Below are 23171 nucleotides of genomic sequence, written 5' to 3'. Positions count from 1 at the left end.
CCTTTTTGCAGCCTTTGACACTGCTGATCACTATCTTCTTCTTTCCAAGTTTTTGGGACACTACTCTCTCCTGGTTCTCTACCGACCTACCTGATTACTTCTCTGTCTCTTATGCTAGATTCTCTTCCAGACCATGTCTCTAACTCCAGGTGTGGAGACAGTTAGGTAGCTTAATGGATACAGCATTGGGCTTGGAGACAGGAAAACCTAAGTTCAAATCCAGCTTCAGATACTCACTAGTTTTGGGCCCCTGTGCAAATCACTTAATCCCTGATTGTTTTAATCTGCTGGAGAAGGAAGTGGCAAAGCACTCACTATTTTTGCTAAGCAAACCCTTTTGGCGGGCTATGGTTCATAGGGTAACAAAGAGGTGGACATAACAGCAACCTTAGGTGTTCCTCAGGGTTCTATCCTGGGACCTCTTCTCTTCTCCCTCTATACTGTTTCTCTTGGTGACTTTAACAGCTCTCATGGATTTAATTACCATCTCTATACTGATGATTCTTAAAACTACCTTTCGAATCTCAGTCTCTGCTGACCCTCAGTCTAAAATTTCTAATTGCCTTTCTGACATCTCAAACTGAATTTCCAATAGATGTCTTAAACTCAGTATGTCCAGAAGAGAAGTCATTATCTTTCCTCCTAAATCCTTCCCTTCTGTCTTACCTAGTATTGTAGAAGGCAGTATCATTTCCCAGTTCTTCAGGCTCATACTCTGGGAGTTAGCCTGGATTCTTCACTATCTCTCATACTCCATATATGATCTGCTGCCAAGGCCTGTCAATTTGACAATTTGCAACCTGTCTTCTATGTGTCCCCTTCTGTCCTCCAAAACTGCCACTATTCTAGTGTCAGCCCTCATCAACTCCCGCCTAGATTATTGCAATAGGCTGCTGGTGGGTCTGTCTCTCCCCACTCCATTGCATCTTCCACTCAGTCACTAAGGTGGTTTTCTTAAAGTGCAGGTCCAATCATGTCATCCCTCTACTCGGTAAACTCCAGCAACTTCCTATTGCCTCCAGAATCAAATAGAAAATGTTCTGCCTGGCATTTAAAGCCTTCTGTAACCTAATCTTTTCCTATCTTTCAGTCTTTTTTCTACCTTACTCCCCAATATTTACTCTTCAATTCACTGACACTGGTCTCCTGGCTGTTCCATGAATAAGACTCTTCATCTCTTGGCTCCAGACATTTTCTCTGGCTGTTCCTTATGCCTGGAACATTTTTTTCTGCTCTGACTACTGACCTCCATGACTTCCTTTAAGCCCCTAATAAAATCCCACTTTCTACAGGAAGCCTTCTCCAACTATTCTTCATTCCAGTGCCTACCCTCTGTTAATTATTTCCTATTTATCCTTTACATAGCTTGTTTTGTATATATTTGCTTACACGTTATCGCTCCCATTAGATTGTAAACTCGTTGAGAGGAGGAGCTATTTTTTTATTTTTTTTGCCTCTTTTTCAATCTAGTGATTAGCAAATGCCTGGCACATAGTGGGTGTTGAACAAATCTTGATTGATTGGTTGATAAAAGTAGCCAGTGCCTTTGGTGAACAAGTCTCGCTGTTTTATACGCCTGCTTCGATAGTGGTACTCAGAGCTCCACTGGATATTTATCTTTATGGTTACCTCCCTTAAGGAATCTTGATGTGATCTTAACACACGCATGGGACAGTCTTGTTGAAGGAGTGACTCTTCCCCTTATTCAGTTCTGGGTCCAGCTGAAGTGTGTTGTGAGAAACCAACTCAATGGATTACCCATATAGCTTGCGTGTCCTCGTGTTAATGATAGATATTTTCATCCATTTGGCTCTTTCTGTGTGGATTATTAAACCAATCTCTTTTGAGTGTTCAGAGACCTCATTGAAGAGGTTCTATTGTATTCTGGGGATTCATGCAATCAGCGCAATGCTATCCACAGGAACTAGAACTCCCTGGGGGTATGTTTGATTGATCCTTCACATACTAATATTTCTCTTGTGTTATCTCTTGTCTTCTTTTCCAATCTTGTCCTTGGAGGGGAAGGAGAAGGGCAAGGACCAATGGGAATTCTCTATCATGATATTCAGGCATAACCTTCCTAAACTCTGCTGGGTGCCTAAGAGGCTATCACTTCTTCCATTTGGGATTTGCACTGGACATCAAATCTCAAACATCCTTGACTCCCTGGCTTGTGCCTTGTTCAGGGTTGACAAACAGATCAAAGCTATTTCTGTTTATATGTCTTTTAAGAAATTTTGTATGTCAGGTAATGGGGTATAGAAAGTTATCTTGCCCTACAGGACAAAAGAGAAGATGGGGGTAAGGGAAGGGAGGGATGTTAGAAGGGAGGGCAGATTGGTAATAGGGGTAATTAGAATGCTTGGCGTTTTGGGGTGGGGGGAGGGGAGAAATGGGGAGAAAATTTGGAACCCAAAATTTTGTGGAAGTGAATGTTGAAAACTTAAATAAATTAAAAAAAAAAGAAATTTTGTATGTGATATATATGGAAATATATTTTTCATGAATTCACATGTGTAATGGATATCATATTACCTTCTTAATGGGAGGGGCTAGAGGAAAAGAATTTGAAATTCAAAGATATTTTTTAAAATGAATGCTAAAATTAAACTTTTAAAAAAGTAGAAAAAAGAGAAATCTTATGTGGTTTTTACATTTGCATGGAAGACACCTTTTTGGTAGAGAGCCTTGAAGTTTGTTTTGTTCTCCCAGAGACAGATGCTTTTTTATTGTCAACAAATAATAAATTCAGTGGAGTGTAATATTCTCTATACCTTTCAGTCAGTTGTCTGATATATGAAGATGTGGTCTGTTAGTTTTCTATCCTGTGATCTAGCTGTACCCTCCTTCGTTCGTTTCCTATAAAAATCCTCCTCCTCCTCATCAGAATAGCTAACATTTATATGGTGCTTGCTAAGTGCCAGGCACTGTGCTAAGCCATTTACAATCATTATCTCATTTTATCCTGTCAACCTTCGGTGTTTGGTTTAAAAAGAGACAAATAAAATTAGTTCATATATGTGCTGTTTATTCTCTCTAAGTTAGCAGAAACTTACATGTATGGGATTCTCAGGGAAACTGAGAATCAAAAAAAGGTTGGTTGAAGGAGATTCTATATCCATAGAGCAAAGAAGTGTTCCCATTCCCTTTCTGACTCAGCATGCCTGCGTCAGCCAAAATTATATTTCCATAGAACCAGAGAGTGCTCCCAGAATGTCTGGTTTCTGTCACCCATAAACAAGGGGATGTCATAACAAGAAGAGAATGTCGTAACAGAATAGCATCCCTAAAACAACCAGAGAAATGTCATTAAGCAAGATAGTGTCTGGTCCTTCTCAGTCATGAGCAGAAGAATGCTTTCAGTCAGCCTAATTTTGGGGTCCCTCAGAAAGCATTTCAAAGGAGCTCAAGCAGGTCCTCTGACAACCCCGGGAGGCAGAGAGCAATAGGACAGACTACAGATGAGAGTCTAGAACTCCTTCCATTGTCAAGCCAGGGGGGAGTCTGAGAAGCAGGAGGAACTTCCTCTGACTTTTCAGTCTTGTCTAGGACAGGCTTTGGTGCTACCTTTCCCAGACATGTCTGCATAGAGCTCTACTGGTGGAATTTTACTCATCAGTGGGCAAAGAGGACTTCCCAATGCCCCTGCAGGTGGTAACGCCTTTGTGGGAGTTAAAAGGGAGGAAGGGCACTGGGTACAAGGCTGACAACAGGGAAAGGGTAGCGGAAGAAGCCTCAGACAAACTTGGGCTGCATCTGGATTGTGCTGGTCAGCGTCTGGCTCCTACAGCCAGCTTTCATTCCCATGGCCCCTGACCGTGGAGTACCCAAGTATTAGGGGCAGTCACGAGAGACTGGCACCTGGTTCCGGAGCTCCCCTCCCCCACCCCCATCCCAGCCCCTACCCCGTCCCAGTCCGGGGACAGGACCAGCAGCCCCAGACTTCCTCCGCCCCTGACACTCACGGCCACCTCGGGGGCTTCTGGGATTTGTAGTTCTTTCTTACTAGGGAGGCGGGCCCCCCAGACAGGCATTCCGGAGACGGGAGGGATGGAACTACAAGTCCCAGGGATGCGAGACTGGGGTGGGAGGCGGCTCCACTCCGGCGAGGCAGTCAGCTGGAGGAGAGCTCCTGGCTCTCAGACACTCCCCTCCTGCCTTTAGCCCCCGTAGCTCGGACCACTCCCCCAGCCCGGGGTTCCTGGGGCCGTCCGAGCCCCCTTCGCTCCTCCCCGATAGCCCCTCACCCAGCGGGGTCGGGCCGCCCTTCCCCCAGGTCTCAGGTCTGCTGCTCTGCCATTCCGTCATCGTCCCCTGCACTGCACAGCCCGGTTCCCTGGAAGGGGTGGGACGCCCAGACGAGCAGACAGACAGACTCCCCCTCCCTTCCCCGCCAAGTCTTGGGGGAGACAAAGGCCTGGTGGCTGGGGTGCGGGGGATTCCTGGCCTCGGCCCCTAGGGCAAGTCAGTGGGGAGGCTGCCCTCGGCGGTGATGGCTCTCCAGGTAAGGCTGTGTGTGCATGGGTGTTGGGGGTGGGGTTGGACGTGAGCCCTGTACCCTCTATCCTCCTCTATCCTCCTCCTCCCTCCTCCCCAGGCCGTGTACCCAGTGAGGAAACCCCGGGGATGGAGACATCAGACCAGCTGGTAGGGCTTCATCCCTTGTCCCATTAGGGGCAGAGGCCAGGGCTGGGACGCACTGCACCTTCTATCACTTTCCACCCTGTGGGACAGCCCGCGAGATCGTGCATCCGCGTGAGCCCTTCTCTCCTGCTCCCCAGCTGCGTGGACGTGGGGTCCTTGGCAGGCTGCGGCCCTATTCGAAGACTGAATCCCGCGTGGTTTGGAAAGAGGAAGTCCAGAGGAGCCTCGCGGAGACATCCTGCTCCCCTAAAATCTCCCCCCTGTGCACTAGAAATTCATCGGTTAGGTTTAAGCACGTTCTCTGCCCTCTCCTCTCTACTCCTTCCCCAAACACAGGCTAAGAAGTGTCGGAGATGAGGGGGTGGGAGGCTTGGTTACTGAGACACCATTCCCTGAGAATGAGTTTAGAAATCGAGAGCCTGGAGTTCGGCGATAAGCCAATGGAAGGAGGCAGGAAGGGGTGCATATGTGTGGGCAGTTTTGAAAGGTAAAGAAAAGGGCGCTGGAGTTTGATGGAAGGGGTAGGTTTCAGACTAGACCACTCCTCCCCTCCCTGGATTGAAGAGCAGTCGTAGTAGCGACGCCTCTATTGAGGGATGGAGGAGAGATTAAAGCAGGGGAGCAGCTATCTGGGGTCAGTAATGGGGTAAAGTGATGTCTGACCCCACGTTTTGATTTTGAGCGGCCGAAGACCTGATTAGCCTCAGCCATGCTCTACAGCTTTTGAGAGGAGGGTTTCTTGGGGAAGAAGGGATTGGCAGAATGCTCCTTGACTCCTGTTTTGGAAAGATGAGCCCTTAGAGTTGTTTCTTCAATTGCAGGAACGTGCTTAGCGACGTCCTTCCATCAACATGTGACTAAGGGCAAGCATTTCTGGGATGGATTGATAAGAGTTAAAGATCTGACTGAGTCAAGTGGGTTAAGGGGCCCTCTATAATCAGAGTTAAAGATATCCCCTGAAGTTGACTTAGAAGTATGCTGTATGGCCTGAGGGGATAGTCCTTTGGAATAAAACCTCATGACCTTGACCTCTTCAGCCTTTCTGACTGACTGGTGGAAGAATGACCAGGCTTAAATATACTCTACTGTGAGAAAGGAACTTTCTTAGTTGAATAAGTTGTAAATTCAGTGAGACAAGACAATTAACAAAGTAGTGTCAGTTGGAATTTATGATTCCAGGATGTCTGACTTTCCTCTTATATGGCATGTGTCTCTGTGATGCAAGATAAGGAAAATCCCACCACTCTGGTTGCAGGCATCTTGTCATAAACAGGTCTTTGAAATTGCTGACACAGGAAAGGGCATTTTTAGAGCAAAGCAAAGCAGTCTGATTGATTAGTTCAGGGTCGGGCCCCAATTAAAGTCCAAAATTTATATTAAATGGTTATCACCATAGAACACTTAGAACATAGACGGGATAAGGGAAAATCGCTGAGAGGGAGGTGGGCTGTTCCACATGCAGGTAATTTTGTGGAAGAGCTAGAACAGTAATCTCTTAAGGTTTAGGTGAAGGGGTAGGAGAGGGAGTATTTCTTAAGCATCTGTTATGTACCAGGCACTGGCATTTTACTAATGTCTTCTCATTTAAGTTAGGCTAATAATACTGATATCCATGGATCGGCCCAAGAGAGCAAGTTCAGATGAATCTCCAAAATCTGACTAGGCTATTCTCAGTAGTCCAAGCTTTCCCTCTGAGATTGCCTTTCATTTCTGGTACACACACACACATATATACATATATTCTCATATTCTTTGTATTACTTAAATGATTAAGTTTACCTTATTTGTTATTAATAGTATTATTTATTCTCATATATTCTCTCTATATGTTTATTCTCATGTCATCTCTCCCGTTAGAATGTGAGCTCATTGCGGGCAGGGACATTAACCTCACCTTTCTTCTTATTCCTGGCACAGTCCCTGGCACATAGTAAACATTTAATAGATGTTTTTTGAATGACAAAACAGTATCCTGTACCTCAGGCCTCATTTGCTCTTTTATTCTCCCCAGGAATTTCAGCACAATGTCCATTCTCTGACACCTTCCCATTCACTGAGGAGGGTTCTCCTCTCTAAGAGATTTAGGTTGAGAAAGAGGAAAGGGAAAGGAAATGAGTTTGTATGGTTGCAAGAACCCTGGAATGAGCCTTTTAAGGACAAGGGGGTGACTTAGTCTATGTGTCAGAAAAAAAGACATTTTCCATGAAAAAGTGACAACGATGTACCATAGTACAAAGATTCATTCTACATTTGGGATCAAAGGTTAGAATTAACTATGGTTTAAAATCTTGGCTCTTCTATTTATCTCCTGTGTTACTTTGGGCCAGCCACTTAACCTCTGGGCTCCCATTTCCTCATGTGCCACATTAAAAAGTCTCTGATTGGAAGGGTCATTTCACATCCGGAGAACAGCTGGCAACAGGCTCACTAGGAAAGTATAGAAGCTTGTTTCCTCTGTCTGGCCTTGGTGGTGATAGAGTATCCTAGGAGGTCAGGGTAGAAGTGCCAACACAATTTGGGATGCCTTTGAATCATTCTGGTTGACTGGGCTGGAGTAGCTTCAGCAACAAGTGCTGCTGGCCATAAGCAAAACACGCTTGTTTCCCAGCTCTCCTTGACCCTCTCCCTTCATCTTCACCAGAATTTGAAGACCGAGGGAATATAGAGCTACAGGAGACCTTATCAGGGGTGGGGAACCATCAACCTCCAGGCCACATGTGGCCCTCTAGGTCCTCAAGTGCTGCCCTTTTTGACTGAATCCAAACTCATTGAACAAATCCCTGTAGCGAAAGGATTTGTTCTGTAAGCTTGGACTCAGTCAAAGGCTGCACTTAAAGATCTAGAGGGCCACACATGGTCTTGAGGCCCACAGGTACCCCCCACCCTTGCCTTAGATCATCTAGTCAGTCAATAAACATGTTATTAAGCACCTAAAATGTGCCATGCAACGGAGATTAAAAAAAAGAGGCAAAAGATAGTCCCTACCCTCATGGTGTTTACTCTCTTAATGTGGGGTCCATGAACCCTGGATAGATTTCAAGGGGGTCTCTGAACTTAGATGGGAAACAAATTCACCACTTAATTTCAATAGAGTTGGTTTCCCTTATGATCCTATGTATTTTCATTTATGCACTTAATAGGAGTCTGTAGATTTCATCAGACTGTCAGAGGGGTCTAGGACACACACACACACACACAAAACTAAAACTTATGGACCAGAAGTAAGGAAGGATGTAGAGGTTGAGACTTTTCATTGAGTATTTATTGGCTTTATTGCCAAACTAGGCCCAGCAAAGCTGAGGGAAAACAGCTTGTCTAGTGACGAAGATCTAGAAGGGGCCTTAAAAACTTCTAGTAAACCCCCTCACTTTACAAATGAGGAAACTGAGGTCCCAAGAGGATAAATAACTTTGCTGAGGTCATTCAGATGAGTGACAAAGCTAGTCCTCCCACTCCAAATCCAGCACTCTTCACACTACCCCATGGACCACTTCATTGAACAAAGGTCTGGTAAGACATCTTTTATGACTTCTGACATTCCCACAATGATGTGGTTCTTCCGGATCCCTTCTTGGAAAGTCTTCTCCTACCCCCATCCAGAGGCCCATAATAGTTGTTTTTAGCTTCCTTCTGTTCTTTTAACTATACATGAAGCCCATCCCGTAATACCTTTGTAAATGACTAGAGTGAGTGCCTTCCCCATTACAGGTTGCTGAGAATTCTGGACAGAATCGGGCAGTGTGTAGTTGAGGTCCTCCTTTTCTCATCCTTTTGATAGACATTGGTCATTTCCATAAGAACTGAGATATCTTGTCCATCTAAGTATTTTCACGGCTGTTTTCTAAAGAATATAAACTTTGCCTAACACCTAATGTAGACCCTTGTCATAAAAGTTTTTAATTTCCTTTCTGTTGGCTTCAGTACAGCAATTTTATTTGCAAAGAAAATCATATAACTGCTGGAAGCTTTCCTTATAGTGTGGAATTTAGCTGAGACCTCCAGAAATTTCACCCAGATGATTAACTGGCTAAGTAAAAGAATTTCTGGCTCAGCTTTATCATAAACATTTCCCTGCTGGTGGTAAATTCCAGAGCAAATCCTCTCTAGGTTTGTTGATCAATTTACAACTTGAGCTGATGTAAATTTTTCCCTTCTGTATCTTTGACAGTAAACTTTCTTTCCATTTGTTGGCTATCAATTTTACCTTTGAAATGTAAATCCTTACCTTTCCTTTTTGGCATCTGTAAATTCCAATTGTGTCTTTCTTATAGATATAACTAGAGACTGTATCAGAGTTATGAGAACATTCTGGCCCTGAGTGGTCATTTAGATACCATGAGTCAGTGCTCTGAGCACAAAATAAACCAGTTATGAAATGTTTCTTCATGTTGATGGGAATGATTGGCAGCAGAACCTATCAATATGTCCTTGGTTATTTCCGCATCACCCTGGGCTAGGCCATTCAACTCTTACACTGACAATGACATAGAAGCAGATGCATCCTCTGGGTCTAAGCTTCTCTGCAATTCTTCCCCCTGACACTATGTGCCATTATCTTGACACATAATAGGGCCTCCCCTTAAGCCTTTAAGTGAGATATTCCTGACAAAATAAAGCAGGTTCTCAAGTCTGACAGTAAATGTGTTCCTCATGACAGTCAGTCCTCACTGTGCAAGTGGCATTATCCTCATTTTTTACAGATGAGAAAACTGAGACTCAGAAAATATGGTCAATAAACATTTATTAAGTGCCTACTGAAGGCCGCCTATAAGTGAAAAGAACATCTGTAGCCTAACTAAGTTGGTAAAACTTTTAAATGGGTTAAAAGGAAATCAGACTTTTAGGGGGGTTATTCTGGCACTAAGTGGGGAGAAGGTAGGCAGCACTCCAAATCTGAAATGGAACTGGAGGACCAGAGTTCAGATATCAGCTTTGTCATTTACTTTCTGTGTTACCTTGAGCAAGTCATTTAACCCCTGGACCTTAGTTGCCTTATCTGTATAATCAGGAGGTTCGATTCTGTGACCTCTAAGATCCCTTCCAGTTCTAAGTCTGTGATCCCATGAAGCTGTTAGAATATAGCCAAAAGGATGACATGTAGAGTTGGGAGACGGCTCAGATATCAGATATTACTAACGGACAAGTCAAGTCAGCAAATACCTTATTATTGTTATTTGTCCTTAGTTCTCCAAGGTGAAATTGTGTCCACCACTGTGTTAGCTGCTAGGCATACAAAGAAAGACCAAAACAATTCCTAGCCTTCAAGTAACTCACTTTATAATGGGGGAGAAAACTTGCAAATAAGGTTGTACAAATGAGATCTATACTGGACTAATTGGAGATAATTTCAGAAGAAAGGCAATAACATTTGGGGGATCAAAAAAAGCTTCTTGCGGAAGATGAGATTTTAGCTGTGGATGAAGGAAGCCATCTCTTCCCTGGAAATGCAGGTGCAGATTGAATTCCTTAGAGGAGAGCCCATGATACATTCAGGGAGTGGGGAGGTGGAGTGTCCTGTTCAAGGAGGAGTTAGGAGGCCAATGTCACTGGACCACAGAATCTGTAGAGGGTTTGAAGAAGACTGGATAGCTAGGAAGTGTCCTAGGTCATGTCCTAGATTGTGAAGGTTTAAGGAATTGTCCAGGTTTAGAATTCAAGGCTAGGTTTTTATTTTTAAAAGGTACATTTTAAAAGTAACTGAATTAATAGCCGAACCTGCAGCTCTTCTTTGGTAACTTTAGTGTTACTTTGTAGTTTTAGTTACTGAATTGTGTTATAGAAAGGTAAAAATGAGGTAGAGAAAAATAGTTAGAAGACCTGGGTCCTTTAAAACTCCGTGCTGTGACTGGCTGGGGCAGCTCCTGGGCTCACTCTCCTCATTTGCAGAATGAGATAATAATCATACACTATCTGCCTCTCTGAGGCTGATGTGAGGGAAACAGCATTTTGCAAGCCACAAAGCACAATATGGGGCATCCCAAAAGTTTTAGCATAGTACCAAGCTGTTAAAAGCTAAAGCCTAAGAGTTTTGAGACATCCTATATCAAGGTAAGTGCAATCAACAATCTTTTGCTAAACCCCTACTATGTGCTAGCTCTAGAGATTCAAATACAAAAACTACACAGTTGCTGCCTTGGAAGTGCCTACATTTTACAGATGGTGAGAAGGGCTTTAGGTTACAATATGTTCACAGATGAAAAAAATACCAAAATGTTTTGGGGGTGAAGATGAATCACAAAAGGCTTCTTCAAGGGGATGGCCCTTGAATTGAGCCTTGAGGAGAGCTGGGAGCTCCCAGAGGCCAGAGGAGGGGGTGGGTGTTGCTTTACTGGGGGGGAAAGCCTGTGCATAACTGAGAGATGTTGAGTTTTGTTTGGTAAGCTGTAGGCCAGCCAGTTCAGCTGGGGGTGCTGTACTTGATGGGGAGTAATGAATAATCTCCCTGGAATTGACTTTAGCCCAATGGGGTAAGGTTTCTTTATCTTTATCAGAATGCAAGGTGTTTTTGGGGTGGGGAGAAAAGATAAGATATGTAAAGCAATTTGCAAATCTTCATTTGTTATTTAAATGCCAAACTGAGGGTTTTGTAATTCATCTTCCATGCCTTAGGTGACCACTCTAGCTTTTTGGGAAGAAGAGTGACTAGCTCTCAGTCTTGGGTTTAGGAATGCCAGGTTGGTAGTTTTGTAGGACTAGAGGAGAGTCAGGCTGACTACAGGGACACCCATTAGAAGCCATTGCCACAGTCCAATTTAGAGACCATAAGGGCCTAAAGTTGAGCGGACGGTTTGAGTCTAGCAATTATCATTAGTTGGCAGCTTTTCTTTTTGAACTGGAAATATATATTGTCTTTGATCTTGTTGACCTGAAAACTTGGTTAAAGAAAAGGCAACAGGCTAAATGCATACATTTTATGATTTAATTAATTAATTGATCAATTCCCTATTAAAGAAAACGGTAACATAATGCATTATGGAGCCAGAAATGTTCTGGCTACCCCGTGCAGAAATCTTCTGGCTTATATACATTTTGCCGTGAGAAAGGAACTTTCCTAGTTGAACAAATCATAAATTTAGTAACACAAGACAACTAACAAAGTAATGTCGGTCAGGCCTTGCGATTCCAGGCTGGGTAAACATATGTCTCGGTGACAAGGAAAGAAATCCCACCACTAGTGAGTGGCAGGCTTCCTGCCCTAAACAGATAACTGACATAGGAAAAGGTAAACAAAGTTCAATAGAAATTATGACCTAAGATGTCTATATTTTCTTTACCATTAATATGCCATAACATAGTATATGTCTATAGATAATAAGATATAAAGGAAAGTCCCATTATTCAAGATAGTGTCTTAGGTTAAAGGTCTCCTAAGGAATGTAGAGTCTGCCTTGGCTGGCTTTGTTGACATAGGAAGAGGCACCCTCTGAGTTTGCTTCAGAGAGAACAAAGATTATTCCAAAATTTTATATTAAACATTATCAATCTATATCACTCTGTATCTTATTTACATAAATACTGAGGTTAATAGACTTCAGGACTACCAAGTACCCAACAGCTTCTGGGCTCTGAAGGTACATAGGCCAAAGGGTTCAGGTAAAATTCTCATTTATTTATTTGTTTGTTTATTTTAAGTTTCCAGCATTCATTTCCACAAAATTTTAAGTTCCAAATTTTCTCCCCACCCCCAAAACACCTTGCATTCTGATTGCCCCTTCCACCAATGTGCCCTCCCTACTAACACCTCTCCCTTCCATTATCCCCATCTTCTCTCTTGTCCTGTAGGGCAAGATAAATTTCTATACCCCATTACCAGTATTTCTTATTTCCCAGCTGTATGCAAAAACAATTCTCAACATTTGTTCCTAAAACTTTGAGTTCCAACTTCTCTTCCTTCCTCCCTTCCCACCCATCCCCACTGAGAAGGCAAGCAATTCAATATAGGCTATATATGTGTAGTTTTGCAAATGACTTCCATAATACTCATGTTGTATAAGACTAACTACATTTCCCTCCATCCTATCCTGCCCCCCATTTCTTCTATTCTCTCTTTTGACCTTGTCCTCCCCAAGAGTGTTTACTTATAATTGCTCCCTCCTCCCATTTGTCCTCCCTTCCATCATCCCCCCCACCCTGCTTATCCATTTCTCCCCTACTTTACTGTAGTGTAAGATTTTTCATACTAAGTTGAGTGTGCGTGTTATTCCTTCCTTGAGCCAAATGTGATGAGAGTAAGCTTCACTTTTTCCCTCTTTCCTCCCCCCTTTTCACCTCCATTGGAAAGCTTTTTCTTGCCTCTTCTATGAGAGATAATTTGCCCCATTCCATTTCTCCCTTTCTCCTCCCAATATATTCCTCTCTCACCCCTTAATTTTATTTTTTTGGATGTGATCCCTTCCTGTTCAACTCACCGTGTGTGTGTGTGTGTGTGTGTGTGTGTGTGTGTGTGTATGTATGTATGTATGTAATCCTCCAACTACCCAGATACTGAGAAAAGTTTCAAGAGTTACAAGTATTATCTTTCCATGTAGGAATGTAAACAGTTCAACTTTACTTAGTCCCTTCTGATTTCTCTTTCCTGTTTACCTTTTTATGCATCTGTTCTTGTGTTTGAAAGTCAAATTTTCTTTTCATCTCTGGTCTTTTCATCAAGAATGCTTGAAAGTCCTCTATTTCCTTGAATGATCATTTTTTCCCCTGAAGTATTATACTCAGTTTTGCTGAGTATGTGATTCTTGGTTTTAATCCTAGTTCCTTTGACTTCTGGAATATCATATTCCAAACCCTTCCATCCCTTAATGTAGAAGCTGCTAGATCTTGTGTTATACTGATTGCATTTTCCACAATACTCAAATTATTTCTTTCTAGCTGCTTGCAGTATTTTCTCCTTGACCTGGGAGCTCTGGAATTTTGCTCTTTATGGATTCTTTTAGGAGGTGATCGGTGGATTTCTTTCAATATTTATTTTGCCCTCTGGTTCTAGAATGTCAGGGCAGTTTTCCTTGTTAATTTCATGAAAGATGATGTCTAAGCTCTTTTTGTGAACATGGCTTTCAGGTAGTTCCATAATTTTTAAGTTGTCTCTCCTGGATCTGTTTTCCAGGTCAGTTGTTTTTCCAATGAGATATTTCACATTATCTTCCATTTTTTCATTGTTTGGTTTTGTTTTGTGATTTCTTGGCTTCTCATAAAGTCATTAGCTTCTATCTGTTTCATTCTAATTTTTAAAGAAGCATTTTCTTCAGTGAGCTTTTGAATCTCCTTTTCCAGTTTGGCTAATTCTGCTTTTTAAAGAATTCTTCTCCTCATTGGCTTTTTGAACCTCTTTTGCCAATCGAGTTAGCCTATTTTTCAAGGTGTTATTTTCTACAGCATTTTTTTGGGTCTCCTTCATCAAGCTTTTGACTTGATTTTCATGATTTTCTTGCATTGCTCTCATTTCTCTTCCCAATTTTTCCTCCACCTCTCTTACTTGATTTTCAAAGTCCTTTTTGAGCTCTTCCATGGCCTGGGACCATTGTATATTTATTTTGGAGGTTTTGGATGCAGAAGCCTTGACTTTTATGTCTTCCCCTCATGGCAAACATTGTTCTTCCTCATCTGAAAGGATGGGAGAGAATACCTGTTTACCAAGAAAGCAACCTTCTATAGTCTTATTTTTTTTCCCTTTTTTGGGCATTTTCCCAACCAGTTATTTGACTTTTGGGTTCTTTGTCAAGAGCAGGGTATATTCTGGAGGCCTATAAATTCTCAGTTCCTCCAAGGTAGCACAATCCAGGGAGAGGAGTTTATTCCCCACCTGGCTTGGGGCTGAGATTCAGATCAGCTGCTCAATTCCCCCAGGGGCTTTATGTTGTGGCTCCAACAATGCCTGCTGCTGCCACCTCCCCCAACCCCTAGGGCGCCTCCTGGGGCCGTGGCTAGGGGAGGACCCTGCTCTCTTGTCAGAGGCTAAGGCAGGGCTGTGGTTCACCCCAAGTCCGGGTGTGACAGACCTTTCCTGTCAGCCTTCCAGGTTACTCTGGACTGGAAACCTCCAATCCATTGTTCTGTAGCTTCTGCTGCTCTAGAATTTGTTGAGAGTCGTTTTTTACAGGTATTTTATGGGCTGTGGGGGAAGAGCTACAGTATGTGCGTTTTTCTAATCCACCATCTTGGCTCCACCCCCCATCCCCCCCCCCCCCCCCCCCCCCCCCCCCCGGTAAAATTCTTAAAGGGGAGGGGGGAGTGCTTTAAAGATGCAGTTAAGAATTTTTTAGTGGGTAAGGTGGTCTAGACCTGTGATTTCATTGTTTTAATAATCTCTCAGTGAGGAAACACCATCTACCAATGCATATCACCATTACATGATTTTTCATTAGGTCCATTGACTAGCCTGTGCCAATAAGCCAGAATGAGCCAGAGACTATCACTGCAGTTTATTCACTCATAGTGAGCACAGTTCACCAGCAAGTGGATGGAGAAGTGTGCCCCTTACAATTTGATTGGTAATATTTATGCATTTCACAAGACAAAGAAAAAAAAAACAGCTGCTTGTTGCAATGCAGCTGGTTATAAAAAGAATAAAAGGTATGCTTATTAAGGAGAATGTATATCACAAGTTACAAGAGATAAAGAAGGAATGTGTCCTTGTTAGTATAGCCAGTTGCTCCAAATCAAAGGGGACCATTTGTTATTGTTCAGTTGTGTCCAACTCTCTATGACCCCATTTTGGGGTTTTCTTGGCAAAGATACTCAAGTGGTTTGGTATTTTCTTCTCCAGCTCATTTTACAGATAAGGAACTGAAGCAAACAGGGTTATTATTGCCCAGGGTCACACAGCTAGTAAATATCTGAGGCTAGATTTGAACTCTCAAAGAATCTTTCTGATTCCAAGCCCAGTACTCTCTCCACTGCACAACGAGTCCTTGGGCTGGTCCTAAGGTATTTGCATTAGTCAAATATAGTAAAAATGGCAAATACAGAACAAAATGGAGTTAGTTATATCTATTCTTAATAGATCTCTCTTAACTCTTAAAAATCCACTTTTAATGTTACCACTGTTTTTTAACTCGTAGTTTTAGATCAGGGGTGGGGAACCTGTGACCTCTCTAGGTCCTTGGGTTCAGCCTTTTGACTGGGTCCAAGTTTTATGGAACAAATCCTTTTATTAAAGGAATTTGTTCTGTGAAGTTTAGATTCAGTCAAAGGGCCACACTTAAGGACCTAGAGGGCCACATATGGCCTTGAGGCTGCAGGTTCCCACTTCTGTTTTAGGTCATTCCCTTGGGGTACTGAGAAGGTAAGCAGCTTATTCAGCATCACATAGCCAATCTGTCAGAGATGGGGACCAGTCTGTGTCATCAGAGAAATTTGAACCCAAGTCTTCCACTACATCATGTGACTTCTCAGTCAGTACTTTCACCATCGTTACATTATTATAGTACCTTTATTTGTTAAATTAATATAAATGGCAGTGATGATCATTAGAAGCATCCTTGCCTGGGAAACAAGAGTCACAGTTTAAGCAGAGGAATAGGATAGGATAGATTCTGGGCCAAAATGTGTGGTACCCACTGAAAGTATCTCCAGGAACTAGTAGGAAGGAGAGATCATCATGCACTAGGGCAGTTGTGGACAAAGTAGGGGTTGACCTTGGCCTTTGAAGACTTGATTGACTTCAGAAAGATACCGAAAAGAAGGGCTTTTGAAGGACAGGGAATAGGACCAGATTTTTGGGGGTGGGGAGAGGAAGGAAAGTAGTAAAGAGGCTCAGGATAGGTGTGGAAGAACAGTAGGAAGAGCTGAGTGATTAAGAACATTGGGCTCAGGTAGGTTATGGAGAATCTGAATTGCAGATTGTTCTGTGGCCTGCATTGCTGCTTCGCTGCTTTGGATTCTCATCCACTTGGGAGCTGAAATGCCCTATTGCAGGTTCAGTTCAGTGACTGTCCTCATGTTCTCTTCACTTCCCCAACAGATAATTGGAAGCTTATCAAGGGTGCTTCTGACCAGAAAAGGCAGTGGGTTAGTTACATCTTGAGAGTAAAGGATAAAAATAAAAGATGGACAGCCTGCATGCTACATGAATATCCATGAAAAATTAAAAGAACTAGAGGAATGTATTTAGAATGGAGAGCAGATCGTCTTTGGAAGATTTCTTGAAAGATGCAGGAAGGAACTGTGCAGGTCGAGAAGTCAAAGGGAGTCATTTTCCAGGCCCATATCAATCCTACCTTCAGCACATCTTTTGCATCCATCTTCTTCTGTCCAGTCATGCACTCTGATTCAGGCTTTCATAATCTCTCCCTTGGATTGTGGCAGCCTTCTGAGAGCTCTCCTTACACAGCTGTATAATGGATGTAGAGATCCATCTTCCACATAGCAGTCAGATTGAGAATCCTAAAACACAAGTCTGACCATGCCGTTCCCCTGCTTATGTTGAGGTCTGGGGAACCATGTTGAGGTTTGGAGGTACTCAGGACCCCAAAATACCAACATGCCAAGTCCTGCTGAATGAATTTGACTCAAGACTTCTTCTAGCCAAAGTAAAACAAAATTTATTAAGGGTTCACCATATTGGGTTGACTCTTAAGGAGCCATGCCATTTGTGACACTTGTATTGACAAGTGGGCCAGATAGAATCTCAGCTAGACAGAGTCAAAGCTGGATTGAAACTGAGTGCCTTCATGGAGGCAAGATGGAACTTAAATACAGAGAGTCAGTGGGAAAGATCTAGAGGTGGTCTAGTAGTCTGGGAGGAGGGTCTAAGGAGGATCTTGATGAGACTGGGATAACTAGTGATGAAATCAAGGGTGGGAAACAGCTGGAGGCCATTGGGAGGTATTAGACAATGATGGGCCTGGGTGTGAAGCAGGTGGGGCAAATTGAGGTAACTGACAATGGAGGGCCAGGCTAGGCCTAGGGTAACAGATTTGAGTATGAAAGACCTGATTAAGTGGGAAGATTCAAAGAGAGTTCAAGGAGGTTCCCAGAATCTGAACTCCATCACTCAGAAATCCCCAGTAGCTCCTTATTACATAGAGTACAGGTTCCCAAACTTTCTTGGTTCACCAGGTCCCTGTAATTTTTTGGAAGCACCCCTAGGCAAAATATAACAAAAATAAACCTAACAGTTCCTTTTATTAAGGAGTTAGGTTGAAGCGACCTAATAAGTATTTATGCCCTTACAAATTAATAGTCATTAAAAAAAACACATTAAACAGCACATAAATTGAAAGAAGAAATAATTGTTTTCTTTCATTCTTACATAGCTTACTTCCTAATGGGATCTGTGCCCATGTTGGGCATGGCACAGACTTTCCTCTTAGATTTTGGAATGGGGTTGCCTACCTCTGCCTTCATTCCCTACTCCACGGTGATTTTCCCCTGGTACTTCTTTTTATCACAGCATTTTCCCCAAAACCACCTTCACAAAGACATGATGTAGCAAATGACAAAGTTCAAGAAATTATTGGCTGGCCCAAAGTACAAGTAAAGAAAAACATCTCAAACATTTGAGAATGTCATCTTCATTGAAGCAACTCAATGGAATGAACTCTCTGGAACTGGGAGTTAGCACTCAGTACAGTATCAGATGACAGATGTTATATATTGCTGTGTTTCCTCCCACACCCCCAAATTTATAATATGGGTTTGCATGCCTGGGAGCTCAGCTTGGGAACTGGACATAGAGGATAAAACACAAAATCTGTAGTGAGGCTGCTGGGCCTGGAGTCAGGAAGACCTGAGTTCAAATCCTGAGTCTAGCTGTGTGACTGACTCTGCAACTCACTTAACCTCCGTCTCAGTTTCTTCAATGATGCTGTTTGTTTTTCAGTTGTGTCTGACTAGTCGTGACCTCATTTGGACTTTCCTTAGCAAAGATACAAGAGTGTTTTGCCATTTCCTTTTCCAACTCATTTTACAGATGAGGAAACTGAGGCAAACAGAGTTAAGTGATTTGCCCAGGGCCACACAGCTAGTAAATGTCTGAGACCAGATTTGAATTCAGGAAGAGGAGTCTTCCTGATCTAAGGCCTGGCACTCTGCCACTTAGCCATCTAGCTTCCCGCTTCCTTGACTATAAAATGGGGTTAATGGTAGTACCTGCCTCTTTGGATTATTGTCAAGAACAAATGAGATAATATCTAAAAAGCATTTACCACAGTGCCTGGCATATAATGGGCATTTAACAAATGCTTGTTCCTTCTGTTCCTTTCCCCTTAAAAATCCTTTATCATCTGATTTCCACCTAGCTACTTTTCCAGTCTTATTTCATGTTGCCTCTGTTCACAAACTCTCCAATCCAGTAAAATTGGCCTCGTAGCTATTGAATGAACTTGCTGTTCCAGCTTCTGTCTCGTTGTCTTGTCTGTTCCCCCCATACCCTTTTTTGTTAAATGCCTGGGCTTCCCTCTTTCTGCCTATGAGCATTGTTGAAATTCTGAAGGGTTCCCCCTACCAGAATGATTCCTTTGTGACGTCAAATTATGCCATTTTTTGCCTCAGTTCTTACCTAACCTTTAATTACTGAATGAGTGTTGTCTCAGACAAACTGACATCTGGGAAAGACCTTAGCTTAAAAAAGCCAAGGTCCCCCACTGCATCCAGGGCCATCACCAGTACTGATACTTTGGAGGAGAGAGTGAGGCTGATTACTTTGTACAGCTTGCCTCATTTATATTCAATTCACTTTCCAGCCAAGACTTCATCCTCCTGATGTCAGGAGTCCTCTTGGAGAATGAATCACAACAACAAACAATGAGTATTGTTAGTCGCCTTCCAGGCTCTGCTTGAGTGCTCCATTCAATGTGAAATCTTGCCTAATTCCAACCCCTCCACCCCACACAGTTGGCCACGTCCTCTTCTTCTATTTGTCTTGTATTTACTTTTGTCTTGTATTATTTGCACTTGTGTCTTGTATTCTCTTGCACCTTGTTTTATGTGTTGTCTCCCTCTGTAGACTGAGCACCTTTGGAGCTGTTTCATTTTTTTTTAATTTTAATTTTTAAAAATTATTTTATTTGTTTTCAGTTTTCTACAATCCCTTCTATATATCTTAGATTTTTTTCCCCTTCACTCCCCTCCCTTCCCTTTCCCCATGCACCCTCCTTTCCTCCTCTCTCACCCCTCTCTTCCAGAGATAGCATGCAATCCTATATAGGTTCTAAACATACATTCTTATTAAATACATTTTTACCTTAGTCATGTTGCATAGAAGAATTAAAATGAAGGGGAGAAACCATAAAACAAAACAAAACATAACACAAGAGAAAATAGTCTGCTTCATTCTGCAATCCAGTTCCATAGATCTTTCTCTGGATATAAAAGGCATTTTGCCTTGAGTCCATTGGGAAATTTTTAGGTCCTTGCATTGTTGTGAAGGACTGAGTCTACCAGAAATAGTCCTCACATACTGTAGCTGTTCCTGTGTACAAAGTTCTCCTGGTTCTGCTCCTTTCACTCAGCATCAGTTCATATAAGTCCCTCCAGACCTCTCTGAAGTCTTCCTGTTCATCATTTCTTATAGCCCAATAGTATTCCATCACATTTACATACCACAACTTGTTCAGCCATTCCCCAGGTGATGGGCATCCCCTTGATCTCCCTGGACTTCATTTTGAGAAGCTTCCTTTCATAATGCAAACCTTCTGCTATTCAGTCTTAAAGGGAGGTCCAAGGCATTTAGAGATTACTCTGTGTCTGTTGGTTGATTGTTGTTTTTCGTTTTGGAAGAAAACCAAAATGACATCACCATGATAAAGTGAAGTTTCCTACGTCTGACTGTGGCTGATCAGACCAATATGAGCTCAGAATACTCAACCACAAGTTGGGCACAGATAGTCCATTATGAACTTTTGGGGTGGATACTCCAAATTTGTGCATCCTACGTTTACTTTGTGATGTCTCAATTCTGCTTTGCTCATGGAATGCAGCACCCTTTCTGATGTGGGCATGCCATGCTGAGTGGTTTTGTGCCAGTGTCTCCCATGTTGCACAGTCAGATTAGATAACACCTACTATTGTGCCTAGAAGCTAGGTGGCACAGTGTATAGAGAACCCGGCCTGAAGTCAGGAAAACCTGAGTTCAAATGCAGCTTCAGACACTGACTGTGTGATTTAAGACACTTAACCCTGTTTGCCTCAGTTTCCTCATCTGTAAAATGAGCTGGAGAAGGAAATGGTAAGCCACTGCAGTATCTTTGCCAAGAGAACCCCAAATGGGGTCACAAAGAGCCAGATATGGATATGAAATGACTGGAAAACAAGCATGTGCTGGGCTAAATGCTTTACAGACATCACATGTGATCTTCACAATAACTCTGGAGGTAGGTGCTATTATTATCCCCAATTTATAGTTGAAGAAACTGAGGCAGACAGAGCTTAAGTGAGTTGCCTAGGGTCACACAGCTAGTAAGTGTCTAAGACTGGATTTGAATTTAGGTCTTCCTTATTCCAGGCCCAGACCTCTATCACTGCTCTTGTCTTCCTAACTCTTTGGCGAGCTCTCTATCCACTATACCACACTGCCTCCCTAAGAGCTTTGTACACAGTAGGCACTTAATAAATGCATATGAAATTTAATTTGCTTGTTTGGAAATACACCCCCAAAGTTATTAAACTGTGTACACTCTTTGAGGCAATGCTACTAGGTCTATGTCCCAAAGAGATCAAAGAGAGAGGAAAAGGACCCGTCTGTTACAAAATACGTATAGCATCTCTTTATCAGTTGAATGGGATGGAGTAATACTGCTGTGCTACAAGAAATGATGAAGGGGATGGTTTCAGAGAAAGCTAGGAAGACGCATATGAACTGATACAAAGTGCAGTGAATAAAACTAGGAGAATAACGTATACAATAACAGCAATAGTGTCAAGACAAACTACTTGGAAAGATTTAGGAACTCTGCTAAATACAACAAGCAGCCGGAATTCCAGACAACTCGTAACGAAACCTGCGCCTCACCTCTAGCTAGAGAGCTGATGGACTCGGAGGGCAGATTGGAACATATTTTTTTAGACACAGCCAAAGTGTGAATTTGTTTGACTTGATTGTAATAGGTTTTGTTGATCTTGTTTTCTTATGTCAGGTCAGGGGATGTGGAAGAAAGGGGATGTAGATCTGAAAATAAAATCAATAGAATGTGAAATAAAACAAAATAATATCATTAAAATAATGATAAATTAGAAATAATACAATAATTTCAAGTAATAATAACAGAATTTTAAAAATAAATTGAATTGCTTGTTGAAGGTATGGAGAAGTTATCTTCTTTATCAGTGAAGGGTATACTCCCACAAGGATATACAAGAGCTAAGAATCAATGGAAAGAAACCAATTTTTTTTTTTTTTTAGAAAGTATACAATTAAAAAAATCACCAAAAGGGGAAAAAAAGCGTATCAAAAATCAATTTTGTTTGGAGAATGTTAAAGGGCCTTGAGCAGAGTGGATATGATGGATGTTTGATGAATGGTCTTTTTTTGAAGGGCATTAATTCTATTAGGCTGTGGCTCCATACTTGCACTTGGATGGATTGAGGATAGGGAGCTCCTCTAGTCTTTGGATTTTGTTCAGGAATTTTCCATGACCTTGGGAAATACCTTTGATGAACAAGTCATAAAACCAGGTCAGGGAACCATTACTTGGTCCCATAGGGCCACAAATCTTTGCATTAAAAAAAAAAAAAAGATTCTGATTAAAAGATTTTGATTGGGGAGGGGGTCAGTAAATTCCAAGAAACATCACACATATTTAGGCAATGTAAGAAAGATCCTTGAAGGGAGAGAAGGCATCCTTTTACTGCTCTTTGATACTCTTGGTTACCTTTCAAGATATCTTAGGTGACTGTTTTAAGGAAACTGGGACTGTCCTAGTTTAAGTCTTCCAGATGGAGGAGCCAACAGTGCTAGGCACAGAAATAGGGCCGGATCCAGCTTCCCTAGCGACTGATTCTCCCCCACAGGTTCCCGTGACCTTTGAAGATCTGGCTGTCAAGTTCTCTGCTGATGAATGGCATCTCCTAGAAGAATGGCAGAGGGAATTTCACCGAGATGTGATGAGGGAGAACTATGAGACACTGGTCTCCCTGGGTATGAGGCTGGCAGAGGATGGTGTGGTACAATGTCTGGGAATGGTAGCCAGATGGGACTTTCCACAGGATTTCAAGTCACATCTCAGAAGGCAGCATGATACTAGAAGGCCCTTGAATCTTTGCTGTTAACTAATTGTGTGACCTAGGGAAAGTGTCTTCCTGTCTCTTGCGCCTAAATTTTCTTACCTCTAAAATAAGGAGCTTGGAACAAATTAGGATTTCTTAACCCGGAATCCATGGGCCTTCAAGTGATGCATGAATAGATTTCAGGGGTTCTGTGAACTTGGATGGGAAAAAAAATACATTTTTATTTTCATTAACCTTAACTGAAACCTAAATGTTCCTTTAATTATTTAAAAACATTCTGAGAAGGGATCCTTAGGCTTTACCCAGATGGCCACAGGAATCCATCACACAAAGGTTACGAATCTCTGACTGGATGATCTAAGGCTCCT

General features: G+C 42.3%; 1 protein-coding gene across 9 annotated transcripts in view; it reads left to right on the top strand.

Annotated features, from left to right (window-relative positions):
- The first annotated feature begins 4072 nt into the window (after positions 1-4072).
- Positions 4073-23171, top strand: part of KRBA1 (KRAB-A domain containing 1) — a 47539-nt gene continuing 28440 nt past the window's right edge. For 5 of the 9 annotated variants that reach the window (XM_072652376.1, XM_072652382.1, XM_072652377.1 and 2 more), the window contains exon 1: positions 5006-22714. In XM_072652376.1, coding sequence (XP_072508477.1) covers positions 22513-22714 — 202 coding nt within the window. In that variant the 5' untranslated portion in view covers positions 5006-22512. Of the gene's footprint in view, positions 4505-4597; positions 4648-4674; positions 4926-5005; positions 22715-23171 lie in introns of those variants that run through there. The other 4 variants (XM_072652381.1, XM_072652378.1, XM_072652379.1 and 1 more) reach the window with 4 other exon arrangements.

This window comes from Notamacropus eugenii, chromosome 3 (genome assembly GCF_028372415.1).
Source record: "Notamacropus eugenii isolate mMacEug1 chromosome 3, mMacEug1.pri_v2, whole genome shotgun sequence".
Classification (NCBI taxonomy): domain Eukaryota; kingdom Metazoa; phylum Chordata; class Mammalia; order Diprotodontia; family Macropodidae; genus Notamacropus; species Notamacropus eugenii.
Note: the sequence above shows the minus strand (reverse complement) of the source record. Positions and strands in the feature narration are given on the sequence as shown.